The sequence below is a fragment of the Emericellopsis cladophorae genome (genome assembly GCF_022114955.1).
Source record: "Emericellopsis cladophorae strain MUM 19.33 chromosome Unknown NODE_5_length_938552_cov_118_678949, whole genome shotgun sequence".
NCBI classification, from domain to species: domain Eukaryota; kingdom Fungi; phylum Ascomycota; class Sordariomycetes; order Hypocreales; family Bionectriaceae; genus Emericellopsis; species Emericellopsis cladophorae.
This window is the reverse complement of record NW_026250930.1, coordinates 259,296-279,443: the sequence shown is the minus strand read 5'-3', so window position 1 is coordinate 279,443 and position 20,148 is coordinate 259,296. Positions and strand designations below refer to the sequence as shown.

The 20,148-nt window shown below is 54.6% G+C and overlaps 5 protein-coding genes across 5 annotated transcripts; 4 read left to right on the top strand and 1 right to left on the bottom strand.

The window, feature by feature from the left end:
- Window positions 1-1,984: 1,984 nt before the first annotated feature.
- On the top strand, window positions 1,985-6,373 carry J7T54_004633 (septation protein H; the record flags this gene model as incomplete). The annotated part of the gene is made up of 5 exons (XM_051503307.1): window positions 1,985-2,062; window positions 2,127-2,291; window positions 2,339-2,845; window positions 2,892-4,223; window positions 4,271-6,373. The coding sequence occupies 5 exons, from the start codon at window positions 1,985-1,987 to the stop codon at window positions 6,371-6,373; spliced, it is 4,185 nt and encodes a 1,394-aa protein (XP_051364943.1).
- Window positions 6,374-8,019: 1,646 nt separating this feature from the next.
- On the top strand, window positions 8,020-9,819 carry J7T54_004632 (uncharacterized protein; the record flags this gene model as incomplete). Its single annotated transcript, XM_051503306.1, has 1 exon — window positions 8,020-9,819. One exon carries the CDS (start codon window positions 8,020-8,022, stop codon window positions 9,817-9,819), a length of 1,800 nt encoding a protein of 599 aa, XP_051364942.1.
- Window positions 9,820-11,018: 1,199 nt separating this feature from the next.
- J7T54_004631 (uncharacterized protein) lies at window positions 11,019-14,486 on the top strand (the record flags this gene model as incomplete). Its single annotated transcript, XM_051503305.1, has 6 exons — window positions 11,019-11,262; window positions 11,627-11,934; window positions 12,013-12,244; window positions 12,454-12,560; window positions 12,661-13,041; window positions 13,101-14,486. 6 exons carry the CDS (start codon window positions 11,019-11,021, stop codon window positions 14,484-14,486), a joined length of 2,658 nt encoding a protein of 885 aa, XP_051364941.1.
- Window positions 14,487-14,511: 25 nt separating this feature from the next.
- Window positions 14,512-15,329, bottom strand: J7T54_004630 (uncharacterized protein; the record flags this gene model as incomplete). Its single annotated transcript, XM_051503304.1, has 2 exons — window positions 14,512-15,186; window positions 15,240-15,329. 2 exons carry the CDS (start codon window positions 15,327-15,329, stop codon window positions 14,512-14,514), a joined length of 765 nt encoding a protein of 254 aa, XP_051364940.1.
- A 341-nt stretch (window positions 15,330-15,670) lies between these two features.
- On the top strand, window positions 15,671-19,331 carry J7T54_004629 (uncharacterized protein; the record flags this gene model as incomplete). The annotated part of the gene is made up of 3 exons (XM_051503303.1): window positions 15,671-15,689; window positions 15,747-16,862; window positions 17,998-19,331. 3 exons carry the CDS (start codon window positions 15,671-15,673, stop codon window positions 19,329-19,331), a joined length of 2,469 nt encoding a protein of 822 aa, XP_051364939.1.
- Window positions 19,332-20,148: the final 817 nt, after the last annotated feature.

Below are 20,148 nucleotides of genomic sequence, written 5' to 3'. Positions count from 1 at the left end.
TCAACGAGGTGTGTTGAAGCTTGAGTTGACTAGGCTATTTGGGCGCAATTGGGCTTCGCGAGACTTTTGCCAATCTCAGCAAGACCTCGAACAGCGGACGTGGATGCTTCTACATGGCCAAGCCGACGGGGGCCCACGATTAGAGACCCGTGATCACGGCGGATCCTTTGCAGGTCCCTACTACTTGGACCTGCCTCCTCCTCCTATCTGGGCGATTCGAGGTACCATACCCCGTGGCATTGGGCGTCCATCAAGGGGCGAAGATTACAATGGCCTCGGTGACCGGACGCGGAGCCCCAGTCCTGGACATTGGGACACACTTCTCACGACACTGACCCCTGATCCACAGCCCCCGAGCGCGAGCACCTCATTCGTATCCAACTCGGCAACGCAGAGCGCCGTGGCTGCGTCGTCGTCAAACACATCACAATCTGAACACCATGGGGCTATACAAGACGGGCCCTGTGAATCGGATGCGGAAGATGAGCCGTCCCGGCCACGGTCGAACCAAGAAGAGACAACAAGAACGGCAGGCTCTTGGGAACAGATGGATGCTGTGATTGGCGAATGGACAGGCCTACAGTCTCGCCCCTCGGGCGGAAGATATCCTCAACTGTTCTCGCAACTGTCTGACTACTTGGACAACCACCCAACGCGAGGCACCCGAGCTGAGGTGGTGTCGGCCTTTACCGAATTTATGGATATGCACATGTTGCTAAGCCGGTTACCAGGGGCTTCGCAAGTACCACCGGATAACGTTGTGTCGATATTCGTGCAGTTTTGGAACTCGAGGAATGGAGCTGGACAAGCCACTTGAGATGTGAGTTTTTAAGTGCAAGAAATACATGTAGCGTCGTTCGCGTTGAGGTTAAATGAGTAAAGATCGAGCGCTGAAGATTAGGCGTTGGGAATTTCGACCAGAACTGAGGATGACTGGACGTTTGCCAGGCAAGTTGCACAACCACGCAACGCAGTACCAGCACACCATGCATTAAAAGAGATTACCTTTTGCTCGAGGCGGTGTACGACGTACCAGCAGCATGGTCACCTCCCAGAGGAAAATGGGTGGCTTCCCGCGGCCTTGTTACACTGTGATCATCGGCTTGGGTTGCTCCTATAAATTGAATGATGCTGTAACTAGCCGCCTTACACGCCACACCTCGCAGCTCCCTTCTGGTAACTGGCGCTATGCTCGGGTCAGAAACAAACGGTCACACTCACACATCCATTTCTCATTAGGCATCCCTTCGAACGCACTTGACAGGCCAGTGATCGCCTTGCATTCGAGACAAAATGCGCGTCCCGACTAGACTATCAGGCAAAACGTGCCTGACGTTAGCGCCATCGAGACGATCGTATAGTGGGGGTTAACAGTGAGAGGCGCGCCGGGGCAAGGCGCTTGGCGGCTGCGCCATCGCAGCCCATCGCAGGTGCATGTATGCATGTCTGTCTGGCTGTCTTTGTCAACATCAACATTGGCAAGCCACTAAGATTAGTTAGGCTAGTATGACATTCATAACTTCTGCCAGCTTCGTCACGGAATAATTATCAAGTTTGCACGCCTTCCTTGGTTATCGTTCGCCGGGATCTATCCCACATAGCAGTGCCGCACCGCCAAGTTAGTCGAATGTGACGGACGACTCGAGCTGTTCTCGGCCACAGCTTACGGCAGCCTCGTCCCCACGAACACGAATGCGATCCTAGCCTCATCGAACGAGGCACCTACCTCTGAGCAACCTTGGGAATGCCACGACCCTCCAGCCCCCTTCGACGACACAAAGCCGCGTCGTCTGCCGTTGCGATCGCGCCCTCAGCCCGACGATTACGATCCATCCTGACGCCTTCCTTGTTGCGAAGATAGAAATCCTCCAGCGAAGGTAGCGCGAGCGCTGAGGTGCCAGAGAAGGATATGCCGTCAGATTCGAGGCAGTATCACCAACAAGGTGGAGGAAGAGTAGTCGCAACGAGGGATGGGGCCAGTGGAATGGTTCCCGGAACACCTTCACGCAAAGAAAAGGGGAGGGAAAGTTTGGCAGTGCAAGATCCCGGACTGAAGGACTACGTACGTTCAATGCTTCCCCCATGAGGATACACCGCCGTCTGAAGGTAGAGCTGACGTTGGACAGCGATTGGGAGAGTGTCTGGGCAAAGGCGCCTTTGGCTCCGTCTACAAGGCGTTCAATTGGGGCACTGGAGAGGCTGTTGCTGTGAAGCAAATCAAACTCACGGACCTACCTAAGAGCGAGTTGCGCATGATTGAAAGCGAGATCGATCTTCTCAAGAACCTTCTGGTGGGTACTCTTGAGTCCTTGGTGAATATCTACAGCTAACCAATTAGCATGACAACATTGTCAAGTACATTGGGTTCGTCAAAACGGCCGAGTGCCTGAACATTATCCTTGAGTACTGCGAGAACGGATCACTTCACTCAATATGCAAATCATACGGCAAATTCCCGGAGAACCTTGTGGGCGTCTATATGACACAGGTACTCAAGGGGCTGCAGTACCTGCACGATCAGGGTGTCATCCACCGCGATATAAAGGGTGCCAACATCCTCACGACCAAGGATGGCACTGTGAAGCTGGCGGACTTTGGTGTTTCGACTAGTACGCTTGCGAGTGGTCAAGACAAGGAAGCACAGGTGGTGGGCACACCATACTGGATGGCGCCTGAGATTATACAGCTCTCTGGGGCAAGTTCAGCTTCCGATATCTGGAGTGTAGGCTGTACCGTCATCGAGCTGCTCCAAGGCCGCCCCCCTTATCACAACCTCGCTGCTATGCCTGCACTGTTCGCGATTGTCAACGACGACCATCCGCCGCTACCAGAGGGAATATCCGCTGTGAGTAAATTTCATCATCTGATACGATCCTCTCTAATTTCAACAGGCCGCTCGTGACTTTCTCATGCAATGCTTTCAAAAAGACCCTAATCTCCGCGTATCAGCACGAAAACTCCTCAAACACGCCTGGATTGTGGGATGTCGGCGGGCCGATGTGCCAGTCTCCAAAGCGCCCGATGGATTCACGCAAGCCGTGGAAGAGGTGAAGCAGTGGAACAAGGCCCTGGAATCATCGGAATCAAACTTGCGTGCAAGTTCAGGCTCCGAGCACGCTGGTGTTGCGCGCTACGCGGGAGGAACTCCAGCAAAAGGACACTTGTCGCTGGCCAAGCCCAAGTTTGGCGCTGAAGCTTTCATGACTCCTGAGATCGCCGGCGACGACAATTGGGATAACGATTTTGCAACGGCAATCTCCCCCAGTGCCTTGCAACTGCCGCAACTCAAGGGGCAGGACAATTTTGGCGGGCTGCTGTCAAGTGACAAGCTCAAGTCATTCGCTTGTTTCAACGACAGCCGACATGATACTACGAGCTACGACGATGATTTGGAGGGCGAACTCATGACGATCAAAGGGCCAGGTCACGTACAGGACTTCGACTCGCTGGACCGGACTATCAGGCCCACGCCACGCCGAACGGAGAGAACTTCGTCTACTTCACCGAAGAAGCACTCACGCTCGAAATCGAGAGTTGGCAAACCAGTCATGAGCGCTGTTTCTTCCCCCCATCAACATAAGTCACCACCCAAATCACACCACAATAAATTCGAACTGCCTTCCAGACCAGATCTGTTCTACAGAGAGCAGAGCGTCGAAGACTATTCGGACCTCTTTGTGGGCGATGACAGTGTATTCGATCGTCAGCCAAATCAGGCTGCCAAGAAGAGCAGTCGCCAGACCGACGCACCTAGGTTGTTCCACCCATCAGATCTCACAAGCTTGCCAAGATCTATGCAGGTGCCCGACAGTGGAAGTCTCAGGAAGAAGGCAACATCGCGACCGTCCGTTCTGCCTGACCGACCCATGCGCCGGGCCCGCTCTTCGATAGAAATACAAAAGTTTGCTGAAGACGACGATGAAGACTTCTCAGATGTTTTTGGCCCGGCTAGTAACCAGCTAGAGAAGGAAGAGAGCGAACGTGGGTCGGAAGACAACGGCTTCATGCTCATGTCGAAAATATCGAGCAACTCGTGGCTTGGCGACGACGACGACGAGGACGACCCTTTCGCCTCAATGGATCCAGGTTGGGACGAAATGGACCTTGACGCCAACATTGCGCGAGACAGACAAGCGAGGCTGGCCGAAAAGGTGGAAGCGCTCGTGCGTGAATTGAAGATCACCGAGGGTGAGGATAGACTGTCAGAACTGTCTGAAGACTTGGTGAGTCAGAGCCAAACAGTAACATGGCTTTCGCTGACTTTGCACAGTTAATGTTGTTGTGGGAGAATGTTGAGGTCAAGAATCTAATTCTCAGCGCTCATGGCCTGCTGCCCATTCTGGAGATCCTTGAACCTTGCACGGTCAAGAGCAGGCAGTATATGATTCTGCAGTTGCTCAAGGTGGTCAACGCCATCATTCTTGATGATGTGGAAATCCAGGAGAACCTCTGTTTCGTCGGTGGCATCCCCATCATCACAAAGTTCGCGGCTCGGCAGTACTCGAACGAGATCCGCATCGAGGCGGCGGCCTTTGTTCGCCAGATGTACCAGACATCCACACTGACTTTGCAAATGTTTGTGTCCGCGGGAGGCTTGAATGTTTTGGTCGAGTTCCTCGATGAAGACTATGACGGCGCGCGAGACCTTGTGTTGATCGGAGTCAACGGCATCTGGAGCGTGTTCGAGCTACAAGGACCTACGCCCAAGAACGACTTCTGCAGGATCTTTTCGCGGAGCAAGATTCTATATCCTCTCGCACTGGTGCTGCATCGTGTGCTCGACGAAGAGGGCGAGGATGAGCTTGACGAGCTCATCGAAGGCCGCATTGTCAATATCTTCTACCTTTTCAGCCAGGCTGAAAACTATGTCAAAGAAGTAGTGGCTGATCGGCAGGTCCTGAAAAGTGTCCTCAAAGACCTACGACGAATGACACCCATGCATCAGATAACGATGCTCAAGTTCATCAAGAACCTATCAATGCTGTCGGCGACCCTGCAAGCGCTGCATTCGGCCGATGCGATTGAGTTCCTCATTGATCTGTTGAGCTACAGCATGAAGAGAGACCAACTACATTTCCGTGAGATCTCAAACCAGGTGTTGAACACAATGTTCAATCTATGCCGCCTGAACAAGGAGCGTCAGGAGGATGCTGCGGTGGGCGGCATCATTCCACTTCTAATGCGTATCTTGAAGACGGACCGGCCACCCAAAGAGTTCGCCCTGCCCATCTTGTGCGACATGGCACACTCCGGGTCCAAAGGCCGCCGGTACTTGTGGCAGAACAATGGCTTGGCGTTTTACGTGTCGTTGTTGACGGACCAGTACTGGCAAGTTACGGCATTAGACGCCATCTTGATATGGCTGCAGGAGGAAACCGCCAATGTCGAGACGCGACTGCTCGATGGCGACTTGACAAAGGCCATTGTCAGCTGCTTCAACACTAACAAGCTCAACGCATTTGATTCGAACCTGCTCGAGCCTCTTCTCAAACTCTTGCGACTGAGCCCCTCGATTGCTGGGTCACTGGCGCGGCCAGAAATGTTTGCAGGCATCGCCCAACGGCTGGGCCACAAGAAAGCTGTCATTAGACTCAATCTGCTTCGACTTGTGCGAACCATCATGGACGCGAGCGAGCCAACAATAGGCAGTGGTGACGGCACTAGGACGCTGAACACTGCGCAGATCCGGTCGCTCATGGAGTCCATCCAGACACTGGCGGAATCTGACTCTGCTGTCCTTGTTCGCAATCTGGCGTCGGAACTGGTACGGTCACACATTGGCGGGGGCAACTCAGCCATGTTGATGATGATCCACGAGAACGCACCACCGCCTCCGACCTCGGGGTCGTCGCGTCGCTCTGCTACTAGGAGGAACACGAGCTACACGCCCCCTGGGTTCCACGCATCCACCTCCGTTCCGCAAACACCGACGCACAGAAGCAGGGCAAGCTTCAGCAACAACGCCTATGTTGAAGTTGGGGCAAGCCCACGAAGGTCAGCGGCGCTGGAAAGGGAGAGCTCCATGTATCGCCCAAGGAGCCGGGATGGTGCCACTGGCATTCCGAGGCGGGTGAATGGTGTTGTTGACGCGAGCGCCAGCAAAGGCAGTCGTCTGCCTCGGACGTCCACGCCGGTCATAGCAAGTTCGAGCAGGCTCCCCGGGCTAGAGGCACTGCGGGAAGCGCCCGTGGTGGTACGAAGTGACAGCGGAGGAAGCAACAAGGAGAATGGTGGTGGTGGCCGGCTCGGCACACCAAGGCACACCCCGTCTAACTCGCGTGAGAGGATAGGAGAGACAGCTCCGCGAGAAGGAGGGCCTCCTCCGGAGAGAAAGAGGCGCACCAGGGCGCCAGGGGAGATTCGATGGACATAGCGAGGAATAGCAAGTAGGAAGTATGCCATGGGAAGGACCCAGTATCATCTACCTACCATACGCGCGCGCTTAACGCACCACCGCCAAGTTTCCAAACGCCATCTTCTCTCACCTCACGGATTCTTTATATTCCCTCCAATTCCAATACCAACGTTAACACTCCCATAAGCCTCGCTCAGCAATCATTCAGCATCCCTCCGCTCAAACTTTCCTATATTTTTCGGCGATTATAAGCCCGGACTTGTGACGCCGATTCACTTATCACCAGCGAGCCACGTCCACACGATGGCTAACGGTAAGTTCAATCTGCAGTATTTCCTGGACTACACCCTATCATCAGAAGACGACGAGGAAGCCATCATCATCTTCCAATCTGCATTCCAGTCGCTTTCTGAGGCAACAGCCGACGAACAAGTTCGGGAGCACCTGGGAGGCGTTTCTTAGCGTCGCAAGAAACATTCCTTATCGAGACCACGAGGAACAAGACTTGATCATAGAGGTCATTCGCGTGCTGGTCGCTACACCGCCATTGGGGTGATCTTCCTGGGCTGGCGCAGGTCATGAGAACCAATTGGTCAGGTTCGTGCATGACTCTATTCAGTACGCATGGCAACAAACTTCCAATTTCAAGGAGCAGACTCAACGTTCGAGACTGTGGAAGGGCAGGAACTAGATGATGAGTATTCTTATAGTTGAGTGGCTGAACTTGACTTCATTCAAAGCCCGACTCTCGGAACAGGTCTGGTTGAGTGGGAGAGCTTCGTTATCTGGCAGATGAGGCAAGCTCTTGAGGACACTCCACGGAAGTGCCTCATGGAAAGACGAGATTTCACTGAAGGTGACAAGAGGTCGTGTGGGCCTGATAACTTGCATACTGGACATGGGGCGTTGAATCTCGAACGTTGGGGGTTTTAGAATCGGAGGTTTGAGGAACTTCGGCCTATCGTCACTGGGAGGAAGCAGTTGCAACTGTTGACCAAGCAATACAATGCATGGCAGCAGCGGCGACAGCGTTCGCACAGGCAGGTCTCAGTTGTAACATCTCTACTTCCAAGGTAGTTAACTGTACGTTGCCTTCCGCAATCGCTAGTATCGAGCAATTCTTGCGTTAGACAGTTATTTGATACCACCGCTTTTCATAGACCTCATGCTGCTTTTGACGGAGCGGACGGAACCGCTTTTACTTATAATATAATACCAAAACGAAAGAAGAAAAAAGCCTGGTTACTCCGGATAAAGACCCACATCCTCCGAGGCCTGGATCTGGGGTCTGTGCCGGGGTTACATAACAGCACAGTATGTCCATTTCGCGTCAGTCACTATTATACACTGGCATGAGCAGGGCCCTTTCACCCGTTTCACCTTGCTCACCCTCTGCTTAGGTTAAAGCGGCCACACCTCAGGCCCGCAAGATATGGATTTGCGCAACAAGGATCTTCGGGCGAGACTATTGAGGTAGTCTTATGCCTAAGGTACATGTAAGATATACACGTGCAGGCAGCCGCAATACGCATTAGGCAACCTCTTTGGGCCCATCTCAACCATAGCCTAATACTCAAACTATACTTTACCTTTGATACTTTTCTACCTTGATTTCAAGCATCTCAATCTCTTACTTTTTTTTTAAAAAATTCCTAGTAAAGACCATGGCGTCGCCGTTCAACAAGCTTCCCTCCGAGCTCCTCGAGGAAATCAGCTGGTGCCTTGCCCCATCGATATCATCTATGAACAGCTTCGCGCAAGCCTGCCGCTGGGCCTACTCCGCTGCGAACAGGGTGATGTATCGCCTGGATGGCGCGCAAGGAAGTAGGGCTCTGCATTGGGCTGCCAGGAAGGGCCAATTATCCACAGCCTCGCTCTCTCTCGATAACGGCAGTGATATCAACGCTGAGGAAGCCGATGCGATGTGTCGCTCGCCTTTGGCTCTCGCTGCCGAGTTCAACCAGGTGGCGTTGCTCAATCTGCTTATTCGCCGAGGCGCGGATGTAAACAAGTTCTGCGCGGGTTCATTGCCTGGAGGCGAATCCCTTCTTCGTCTTACGCCTCTTGCCATGGCCGCACGAAATGGGCACCCTGAATGCGTACGGACGATCATTGCTGCAGGAGGCCATGAGGCCGTTATGGACTCGGCACATTTCGACACAACATTGGACGTTTCCCGGGACGGGATGCCACCTGGCACTGGCGACTATATTGCTGTACTGGCCATTTTCTTGGACTACTGGATAGCCAGAGGAGGATCGAGCGACGGCAGCTGCTGCGAGGCACTTCTCTGGGCCATTCGCAACAACCGAATTGATTGCGCCAAGCTTGTTCTTGATCGTGTTGTTTCTCCACGAGAGGCAAGCACTATCCAAAAAACGGGCAAGTCGCTCCTCGAGGCTGCCAGTGCCGGGCATCTAGACCTCGTCAGGATGTTGGTGGAGGACTACAAGCTTCCTCCTGATTATACACCTCACCCAGAGCTGGAGACGCCGCTCTTCTGGGCTGTAATGGACGACAGACAGCCTGTGGTGGAGTACCTCTTACAAGCTGGCGCCGATCCCTCCAAAGGTGCCGGCTCGCAAACGCCCTTCCGGCTCGTCGTCGAGAGAGGGGACATGGTCACGCTGAAAAAGTTCCTGTCGTACTCCGAGAGTGGAGAGGCTCGTCGTCGCCTGGCCACTTCTGCGTTTGTTCTTGCCGTGTCACAGGGTCTGCGCGGAGCCTCCCAGCTACTGCTCAGCTACGGTGCCGACGTGGAGACGGTTGATAGTGATGGCGTAACCGCGCTATTCTACGCGAGCGCTTTTGACGATGCGACTTTGTTTGATGTACTCATGGCCAGAGGCGCAAATGTGAATCCACCCGGCCCAGTGAAGCCCCTCCACGTGACTTCTGCGCGCGCTACCATGACGCAGAGGGCACAGAAGCTGATCGAAGCCGGGGCAGACGTGGACGCCAGGGACGCGGACGGCTTGACGCCTCTCATGTACGCGTGCAAGGCGGGCCAGTTGGGGGACGCAAGAGTGGTCGAGATGCTACTCGATGCCGGTGCTGAACCTCGCGCCACGGACTGTTGGTCTGACTGTGCAGTCTCATACGCTATGGCGACAAGGCGGGCAGATTTTGTGCGAATGGTTCTCGCCAAGGGTGGGCATGTCAATCTGGGCGTGGATGGAAGGGAAGAGCCCTACCTTGCAAGTGCAGTTCGGTCCGGTTTCTTCCAATCATTTGAAACTGTCAAACTCCTTGTCGAGGAGTGTGGCGCCGACATCACGGTCAAGGATGCTGGGGGAGAGTCGATCTTGAGGCGAGCCATACATGAGGAGCACATTCGGATTGTGGAATTCCTGCTTGACGCTGGTCATGAGATTGTGGAGGGAGACTTGGATGTTGCGCGCGAACGAGGATGTACGCAGATCTTAGGCTTGTTGCAGAGAAAAACAACAGCTCACCTGGACTAGCAGTGTTGGTACTCTCTTGCAACCCTCGCCATACAGGCAGAGTTGCGTCAATGCTCAGGACACATTGTAAAGACGCTCGTCTTGTCACTCAAGGGGCATGCAATCTAGATCCCCCGTCTACTGAGAGCTCTACCAGTCATCGCCTTGTAGGAATCCATGGTGTCGCCCCAGGCCAAGGGTCTAGAGATATTGTCTTATGCTGCTGCGGCTGGACGCTTGTCGGCCTTGAGAAATCGAAATCAAAGTGGACAACCCCACGATCCTCGCTCCGTCACAGTACCTCTCATCGGAGCAGTCGGTCCTGAGAGAGGCGGCTATTTCAGTGAAGGGTTGGGGCAAGGACGCGGTCCTTGATCCTCCAAGCGGACCAGTCTCTAAGTCTAGATATGTAGCCGCCACATTCGTCCACGATGGTGGTGCCGAGAAGTGTTCGTTGGTCTACTGTCTTCTCCGTCGCGATAGTTGCCTAGTTGCCTGGTGGTCCATTTGGTCATTCGCACGAGGATATTGGTTCATCTGCCAAGTCTCAATTTCTTTTATGATTCGGCTCGCCAAGTGAAGTACGTTAGTAGCCTGGTATGGAGTCTTAATGTCGTGATCCCTTTCGCACTCGTTCGATCCTACATCTGCAAGCCGAAATGGTCAGAGAACCTCCGGCATTTGGAGCAGCAGACAAGATGGTGCTAGTCTCTAGATCCCTATACATGCAACGCAGCGGTCTGCGTGAGTGACTGTCCACCCGTTTTGCCGAAGCGTATAAATGCCTACCTTGTGAGATTCACCGTATCAATCACGACATCGCCGTGACACCGGACCGGGCTCCACGTCAGGGTCCACTGAAGCTGTCGGTGATGCCTCTCGGACGCCGATCCAGGGAGAAGAAACCATGTCATTGGACGAGAAGTAGAGAGTGTGGAAATAGCGACATACAAAGAGTCCCCAGCGCAGACTGCGCAAGGTGACTTTCATCACACCATCGCCTTACGAGGTGGTACAGGAGGCCCTTGTTCAATGTCCTCGTCGCTGGACTCATCGCGTTTCTCGTTCACCCGATCGGGTGTTTGGAATGCGCTAAACAGTAGGAAACATGCTCCTGTCTGTGGATTTCCCCTTTGGCTAACAGTCACAAGGCATTGGTGTATGCGTCTAGTAAGAGTCCTACCTCGCCAATGGTGCCAATTCGTTGACCTTTGGGGATCATGGCCTTTGGCTGTGCCATCTTCGCGCTGCTGACGAACAAATTTGGCGTCAAGAACGTCCTCATCGTCGGAACTCTGGGCTGCGCGCCTTATTCGGCAGACCTACATATCAACAACCATTACGAAGTCGAATGGTTTGTCCTGCTCGGAGCGGCCACTTGTGGTCTCGGCGCGTCTGCTCTGTGGGGATCTGAGGGTGCCATCGCACTGGGCTATGGGGCCGTGAAAGATCGTGGCAAGTTCAGTAAGTGAACCATCTCTGGAAAGTTCCCGAGTCCAATGCTCACCACGCCAAGCTGCTATCTGGCTCGGTCTGCGAGAGCTTGGCCAGTTTGTCGGGGCCTCGATGCAGCTCGCTCTTCAACGCCAACGATGACAAGCGGGGCAAGGTTTCATACACGATATATCTCATATCTCGTTCTCATTTCCTTGCAGTGTCTCGGCCTACCTCTGGCCTTCCTCATCTCGCCCCCTTCCAAGGTGATCCGACCCGACCGGTCCAAGGTCGAGGGTCCCACCAAGAAGAAGGCCACCCTGGGAGAAGTGACGAAGATGTGGAAGCTGCTCAAGAGGAAAGCACATGCACCTCCTGGTCCCTGTTCTGATAGGCTTCAACCGGAACTCGACGTACCTGGGCATCTACCAGACGAGGTACTTCTCAGCTCTAGCTCGTACCTTGGCATCCCTGACTCCAGGCATCGCAGCCTCCGTGGCAGAAATCTTCTGGGGCTGCTTCTTCGATCTCAAAATCTGGAGCCGGCCTCAGCTCGCCAAGATCACCTGGGGATTCTTCTCGGTCATCATGATGTCCGTCTTCGCGTGGCAGGTGGGCAACGAACATGAGTACGCCAACACGACCCCGTCGGTCACTATCGACTGGGATCCGCCCGGCTTTGGACGCGGCTTCGCCTGCATGGTGATCATGCGCTTCATGAACGAGTCGTACCACATGTTGGTCTACTGAATCATCGGCACCTTCTTCGACGACCTCGAGACCCTGACCCTGACTGCGGGGATTGTCTGCTCCTTTAATTCCGTCGGCTCCTGTCTGGCCTTTGGCATCGGTGCCGCCAAGGTCATGCCCATGGTGAACCTCGCCATCGTGTTCGCCATGTTTGGCATCACAGTGCCGGCGACGACATTTGCGGTGCTGCTCGAACCAGGACGTCCAGAGCACAACGTTCTGGGCGAGACGTCTGCTTTTGAGTCGTCAACTCAGGAAGGAGGTAGGGAAGAAGACGCAAAGCTGACGGAAGCTAAAGATCGCGAGGTGTAATTAGTAACTTATGTATCAATTACCAGGTAGCGAGGTTGGCGTGGGGAACGGCTTTGCCCTCTCGGTTTTATTCACCCTACGTGATTCATCCTCCCTCTGACTGCCGCACGTCTTCCGCTTGTCTTGTGCGAAAAAGGTCGCGTGCGCAATTGTGTAAAGATATTCGCGTAGCCCTCCTGCTGTCGAAATCACAGCACTACGATTCAAACGTTTCCCAACGATTACGGAATATGGACAACCACGATGCCCGTATTGCGTTGGGCCCTGTGAGAGCTACAGGGTGGTTGAGCAAGAGGTCAGCTGTACGAAAAAGTGCGCCGAAGGACATGATGACACGCGCCGATTTGTGGTGCTTTCCTTCGTCAGCAAATCCTGTATCCTGCCCGCCACGTCTCACAGAACATTGAGAACAGCGAGGGAGGAGCATTTGACCCGCAACTTGAGGCGACTGCGATAATAGGCCAAAAGGGTCCCGGTGTAAACACTGCGAGTGGGTTGGGTTGGCGGCAGTCGCTGCACCTGGGCCTCACCAACGATCTCCGACCAGGCTACCGTCCATCCCCCACAACCATCTCCACGTGTCTCATCTTCATCACCTTCACACGATTGTCAATAGTGTTTGTCAACAGCGCAGCGCATACAGCCGCAATGGCCAGCTTCGGAAAAGCCACCGAAGGCGTCACGCTTTATCTGCTGTTTCTCATCGCCACCGCGACAGTGGGCACACTTCAATACGGCTATCACTTGGTGCGTATCGTCCAGGTCCTGACCCTGCGACACCGTGACCGCATGCTAATCCTACACAGGCCGAGCTGAATGCTCCCGAAGATGTCATGACTTGCAGAAGGAAATCCATCTTTGGGGATCCTAATAAGCCCAACGACCCTGCCAACTGCATACCCATGTCAAAGGCGGTTTTTGGTGTCGTCACCTCCATCTTCACCCTCGGAGGCTTGATCGGGGCACTCTACTCAGGGCCTCTGTCTTCGCGTCGAGGTCGACGGCCAACATTGATATTGACGGCTGGAGTCTACGCGATTGGCTCGACCATCGAAGCGCTGGCGCCGGCTGTCTGGGTCCTCTGCATTGGACGGGTCATTTCTGGGATTGGAGCAGGCGCCGCGACCGTTGTCGTCCCCCTATACATTAGCGAAGTCGCACCTCCAGCGCAACGTGGCTTCTTCGGCGTCATGACGCAAGTGTCTATCAACATCGGCATCCTCGTCGCTCAGAGTCTGGGGTACTTTCTGAGCTCGGACGGATGGTGGAGGATCATCCTCGGCGTGGGTGGAGCGCTGGGCCTTTCGCAAGGTCTTGGCTGCTTTTTTATGCCAGAGACGCCGGCCTGGCTCGCTTTGAATGGAAAAGGAGCGCGAGCTCATGTGGTGCTCAAGAAGATCCGCGGTAAGGATGTGGACCTCAGCTCGGAGACCCGGGAATGGAATGTCGACAATAGTGATCCGGACGAGCAGGACCGGCTCCTTGCGACGACAGACAACGACAGCCGGGCTTCGGCCCTCTTAAGCTCGCCTGCGCATATTGGATTCCTCGATGTGGCCAAGGATCGTCGTTCTCGGCCCGCCATTATCGCGGTGGTCGGCGTTATGGCAGCCCAGCAGTTTTGTGGCATCAACTCGATCATTATGTATTCGGTATCCCTACTCACAGGCCTGCTACCGATCCACGCGGCACTCCTCACGATCATCATATCGGCAGCGAATCTGGTGACCACTGTGGCGTGCTCGCCCCTACCAGATCGCATTGGCCGCAAGTCTTGTCTACTGATATCAACTATCGGACAGGGCAGCAGTTCGCTTGTCCTGGCTGTCTCCATCATCTATCGCGTCAAGTGGCTTTCGGCTGTATCTGTGTTGTTCTTTGTGGCGTTCTTTGCTGTTGGACTCGGCCCAGTCCCCTTCATTTTGGCAGCCGAACTCGTGGACACAGAGGCGGTTGGTGCTACACAGAGCTGGTGCTTGGCTTCCAACTGGATCGCGACATTCGTGGTCACACTCCTCTTCCCAATCGTCAACACCCAGCTCAAGAATGCGACCCATGGGGATGGCCACGTGTACTTTATCTTCGCGGGACTAGCAGCTCTGTCTGCAGTATTCATTTTCTGGAGGGTGCCAGAGACCAAAGGCAAGCGCAGTGCGAATGAGGTTTGGGGCCGGGAACATCGTACCGCGTGAGATACCAGGACATTAGGTTGCCAAGCTACCCAAATATACGTTTGCTCTGCACAGTCTGCTCGAGCTGCAAGACTCCCGCCTTGACGCCATCCACGACAAAGATCCTCCTTGCCCTTTCTTTACCATACACCTCAGTTGCCGTGTCGCGTATCACACGTTCCAGGCCAGCCATGCCACCGCAGCCCATGACTACACATCGTACATCGCCCGTTTGCAAGAGCTTTTTGCTCGCACTTTTGAGCCGCGCAGTGACTTCCTCTTGAGGAACGTGGTGGAAGTCGGACGCGTTGAGGCCTGTCGAGAAGACACCTGCGAAGAGTTGGTTGTCACTGGCAGCATCTTGACCGAGGAAAGACTTGACGCCATGTGTCAGATGCTCCTCCCAGAACTTTCCCGTAGTCACGATGCCCCATTTCTGGTCGCTATGAGGCCGCAGAAGCAGTTGTGCGGTGGACACGCTGGCCTCAAAGATGCCAGTGATCGCATGTGTCGGTAACAGACCAGCTAGTGAATCCACCAGAGTATGCACGCTGTAGCACGCCACAAGAATCGCGTCGTAGCTGGAGGCGTCTATAGTCCCATTGCTGAGCTTGTTGCGCATGTCTCCTATCACCGATGCTTCACTGGCTTGAATGTCTTGGTCGTTGTTGATGCTCTTGGGAGCCGATGACGGAGCGGTGTACTGGTCAATGTCTACCACCTAAACATGTAATCAGCATGACTTTTCCAGCACACAACATCGACTTGGCATACTTTGTCCAAGCCGGCGGACTTGATGGCTGAGACCATGCCATCCGTCATGGACTCTGTAGAATTTGGATTCAGGACAAGAATTTTCGTCATGATGGTAGAGCCGAATTCTTCGCCCCTTTAGAATAGTTCAGATCTCTGAAAATACAGATACAACAAGATTCTTTGACCAATATCGCTGCTCATCATCGTGACCACACTCCGTGTCTTTACGCGGGGTCTCACGTGATGCAGCTTCCCGCTGAGGCAGTGCCTCTGACGACAAGGCGACCCCACCATTTGGCTGGACCTCCAGCCATCCCCAAGCGTCATCCGGCCACGCACCACCACCTGCGGCAAAGGACCTTGACCCGATCGCGAGCAACTATCGAGGCGTTCCAGTTGAACTAGGACTCACACGCTGTGATCGGCCTATAGCCTTGATATTCGCAGCAATGGCGACCTCACCCATTGGTACGTTGACATTGTCACACTCAAGCTCCTGGAGCTGCATGAGCTGACAACACCCAGTCCTCGACGGCGGTACCGGTTTCCTCAAGGTCGGATACGCGGGCCAAAACTTCCCCGAGCACCAATTCCCCTCCATCGTCGGTCGACCTATCCTACGAAGCGAAGAGAAGACGGACAGCAATGTAGTCATCAAGGACATTATGTGCGGTGACGAGGCGGCCGCGGCGCGCACCATGCTCCAAATCACCTACCCCATGGAGAACGGTATAGTGAAGCGATGGGACGATATGCAGCACCTCTGGGATTTCACCTTCCAGGAGAAACTCAAGGTCGATACGCAGGGGCAGAAGATCCTGCTGACAGAGCCGCCCATGAACCCGCTGAAGAACAGGGAGCAGATGTGCGAGGTCATGTTTGACCGCTATGGCTTCGGCGGTGTGTACGTAGCGATCCAGGCTGTCCTTGCTCTGTATGCACAGGGCCTAAGCTCCGGTGTCGTCGTCGACTCAGGCGATGGCGTCACGCATATTGTTCCCGTCTACGAATCCGTCGTTCTCAACCATCTCACGAAGCGTCTCGACGTGGCTGGCCGCGATGTCACCCGCAACCTGATCAAGCTGCTCCTCCGCCGCGGCTATGCCCTGAACCGCACCGCCGATTTCGAGACTGTTCGACAAATCAAGGAGAAGCTGTGCTACGTCTCCTACGACCTGGAGCTGGACAAGCACCTCAGCGAGGACACCACCGTCTTGGTGGAGAACTACACGCTCCCTGACGGCCGTGTCATTCGCGTGGGAAGCGAACGTTTCGAGGCACCCGAGTGCCTGTTCCAGCCCCACCTGGTAGACAGCGAGTCACCGGGCCTGGGCGAGTTCCTCTTCAACACGATCCAGTCCGCCGATGTCGACATTCGATCGTCTCTTTTCAATGCCATTGTCCTGTCCGGCGGAAGCAGCATGTACCCCGGTCTGCCATCACGACTCGAGAAGGAGCTGAAGCAGCTTTGGCTCACAAGGGCGCTACAAGGTAACCCTGAGCGGTTGTCCAAGTTCAAGGTCAGGATCGAGGATCCCCCGCGGAGAAGGCACATGGTGTTCCTGGGAGGTGCCGTGCTGGCCAACATCATGGCGAATAATGAAAGCATGTGGGTGACCAAGGCTGAGTGGGACGAGCAAGGTCCGCGTGTGCTGGAGAAGCTGGGGCCACGATAGAGAGTTGATTGTTAGAGCGAGGGAGAGCGACTGGAGTCTATAGCTATCCTTGCCCACGTATTTCACCAAGGAAAAGAAACAATACATCTTCAAGCACAGAAAAGAGCACTACTATCTCACGTTCAGTCAATGTACCTAACTTGTACCGTAGTGCCCGAACCCATGTCCGTCCAAGTCCCTTGAGGGGTGGAGAACCCCAGCCGCCGCGTTGGCGCCTGCCTCGCCATTCAGGAACGCGCAACTGGTGTAATTGGCGGCCTGCGGTTCCTGTTTCGAAAACGCCATTTACTATTAGCCTTGCGCGCTCTCTCATCATTTTCATTTCCGCACGCTCCAACGTCGCGACCTACGGCCAGACTTACTCGCGTCCTCATCTTTGTGGATTCGCACCAGCCTCATTCCCTAGTAGCATCAACCACGGGTATGTGCGGTTTTGTGACCCCACATTCAACACTGGGGCTAATCAACGACTGCAGACGCGACAGCTTGACGCGGTCAAAGCGCGCGATTCAGGCGGATCGTCGGACAGCGACCCGACGAGAAGCTGAGAACAAGTGGAAGAATCCCACAGCTGGGGGCATGAACGCATCCTCTTTGGTGGGATCACTTGTTGATGTGGCCCGTGGGCGTGCATTGATTGCCGCGGGAGCTCATTGTGGCTTGGGAGATCCACCGATCCCCGTGTGTCCATGAGTCGTTCATCATCCGGATGAGCGTGATCAATCCACCATCGGGCGCGTCAGCTCCAGGGTCCGCGAACGGTGGCGGTCAGTTGTTAATATCGGGCCGGAGTCAGCCATTGAGGCGAAATGCTCCAGCGGCGGCACTGGACGGTAAGTCGCTGCGTTGTTATGTCCGTCCGTTTGTCTCATTTCTTTTGCCCGAACCCATCTCCAATTCCCCGACGCTCGGAAGAGGGTCAACCATATTCCTGATATCTAGGGTCACCACTTGACCTCATCACTATCGTGACTCGCTTCACTCTTGTCGTCTGCTCTCCGATCCCGCATGAGAGATCATGAGCCTTCGCTTCCGCCCTAGTGGCCCATTCTATCCTTTTTCATCATCGTCGACCCCCAGTGCTCACCATCGTGTCCCAGATCCCCTCGACAGGGCCTCGCAACGATATGAGCCCAAGACTCGGGTGACTGAGCGCTACCGCATCGTTGGCTTCATCAGCAGCGGCACGTATGGTCGGGTCTACAAGGCTACAGCCCGGAGTCATCCCGCGCAGGAGCAGGGTAGCAAAGATGCCGAGGTCCACCGGCCGCATGGCCTGCAGGTCGCTATCAAGAAGTTCAAGCCCGACAAGGAGGGTGAGCAGATCAGCTATACGGGCATCTCACAATCCGCTATCCGTGAGATGAGTATATGCGCGGAGCTCCGGCATGAAAACGTCATCAGGCTGGTTGAAACGCTGCTGGAGGACAAGTGCATCTTCATGGTCTTTGAGTACGCCGAGCATGATCTGCTGCAAATCATTCATCATCACACGACGCAGCCACCAGGGCCTCGACGACCGATACCTGCGACTGTCGTCAAAAGTCTTCTTTTCCAGCTGCTCAACGGGTGTCATTACCTTCATACGTCTTGGGTGTTGCACCGCGACTTGAAGCCAGCCAACATCATGGTCACATCAGAGGGCCGTGTCAAGATTGGCGATGTAGGGCTGGCACGCCGTTTTGACAAGCCGCTTGCATCGCTTTTCGGCGGCGACAAGGTCGTTGTGACAATTTGGTACCGTGCACCGGAGCTCATTCTGGGATCGTACCATTACACGCCTGCGATAGATCTGTGGGCCATTGGATGTATCTTTGCCGAGCTGTTATCACTTCGACCCATTTTCAAAGGCGAGGAAGCAAAGATGGATAGCAAGAAGACGGTTCCGTTCCAGCGAAACCAGATGCAGAAGATTGTCGAGGTCATGGGCATGCCTACAAAGGAGAGGTGGCCCCTCATCACTTCGATGCCCGACTACGCACACCTGAGCTCCGTGAGGCCGCCAGTGGATCATCACCACCATCACAACCACCACTCCTCGGCCAGAGCGTATCCCAACACATCGTCACTGGAGAAATGGTATTACAATACCATCAACCACGGCTCAGCGTCCACATCCTCGTCAATGCCAAGCAACGCTGGCAGCCCTCCTTCTCCACTCTCGTCACTGGGTGCGGAAGGCTACAAGCTACTGGCCGGCCTCCTTGAGTATGATCCTGTCAAGCGCCTCACTGCCGAGCAGGCGTTGCAACATTCCTTCTTCTCCACAGGCGACAAGGTACTTGCAAGTGCCTTTGAGGGTCTCAAGGTCGAGTATCCCCACCGGCGCGTGAGCCAAGACGACAACGACATCAGGACCAGCAGTCTTCCCGGAACAAAGCGAAGCGCGCTGGGCGACGATCTGTTGCGGCCACCCAAGCGGATAAAGGGGTAGAGACATCTTTATCCGGAACAGAGCATCACATTCTCGAGGGCAGTCAACCCCATAGCACCGAATTCATTCCAAGCTCGGACTATAGAGCCAAGGCCGACGCGTATGCCGAGACCGACATCACCAAAAGGCTTTGTTCTTGTTGTGCCAGTCCTGGGTCCAGGGCGATGAGTTACTCGAAATCGATGATACAGATCAATAGCGAGCGCCATCTTCAACGCAACCATATACCGCCCGTAAGGAACTCCGGCGGCATGGGTTGATTTACTTCACCGCGGCGCGTCTGGATACATCACCCAAAAATGTCTCGCCAGGCCCACCATGCGAAGGGCTACAGCTCCTTCATGTATCATCGAACACAATCGGACACACACGGAGATTGGATCCCTCTGCAAATCATTGAGCGAGCGGCAGGAGCGCGTTATTCTGCGGGGCGACTACAGACGGCTTTGAGACTGTCGCAGCGACCGAGAAACTCTTGTACATATTGCATAGAAGATGTATACTACTTTTCATCAGCGAGCAGATTGCCATACCTCTGCTGCCACGCCTGAGTGTGCCGCCGGATGAGTGAGTGGGTTACGTTTTAGCCACCACACAGGCAAGCAGGCCTCGGGTCTGGAGTAGTGTTGACGCTAAGAGTCCAATTATAATTAAGATGATATAAAGAGCAAGGCAAAGCAACGTAAAACGAGATATACATGTCAAAATGCACCGTCCGTAGCCAGAATGCACACAATCCCGTGCCTGTCCGTGGAAGTCTGCGCCGCCCAAGGTAGGGCGTGTCGCAGCCTCCAGCTCCACGTCCATGTCCTTGCAC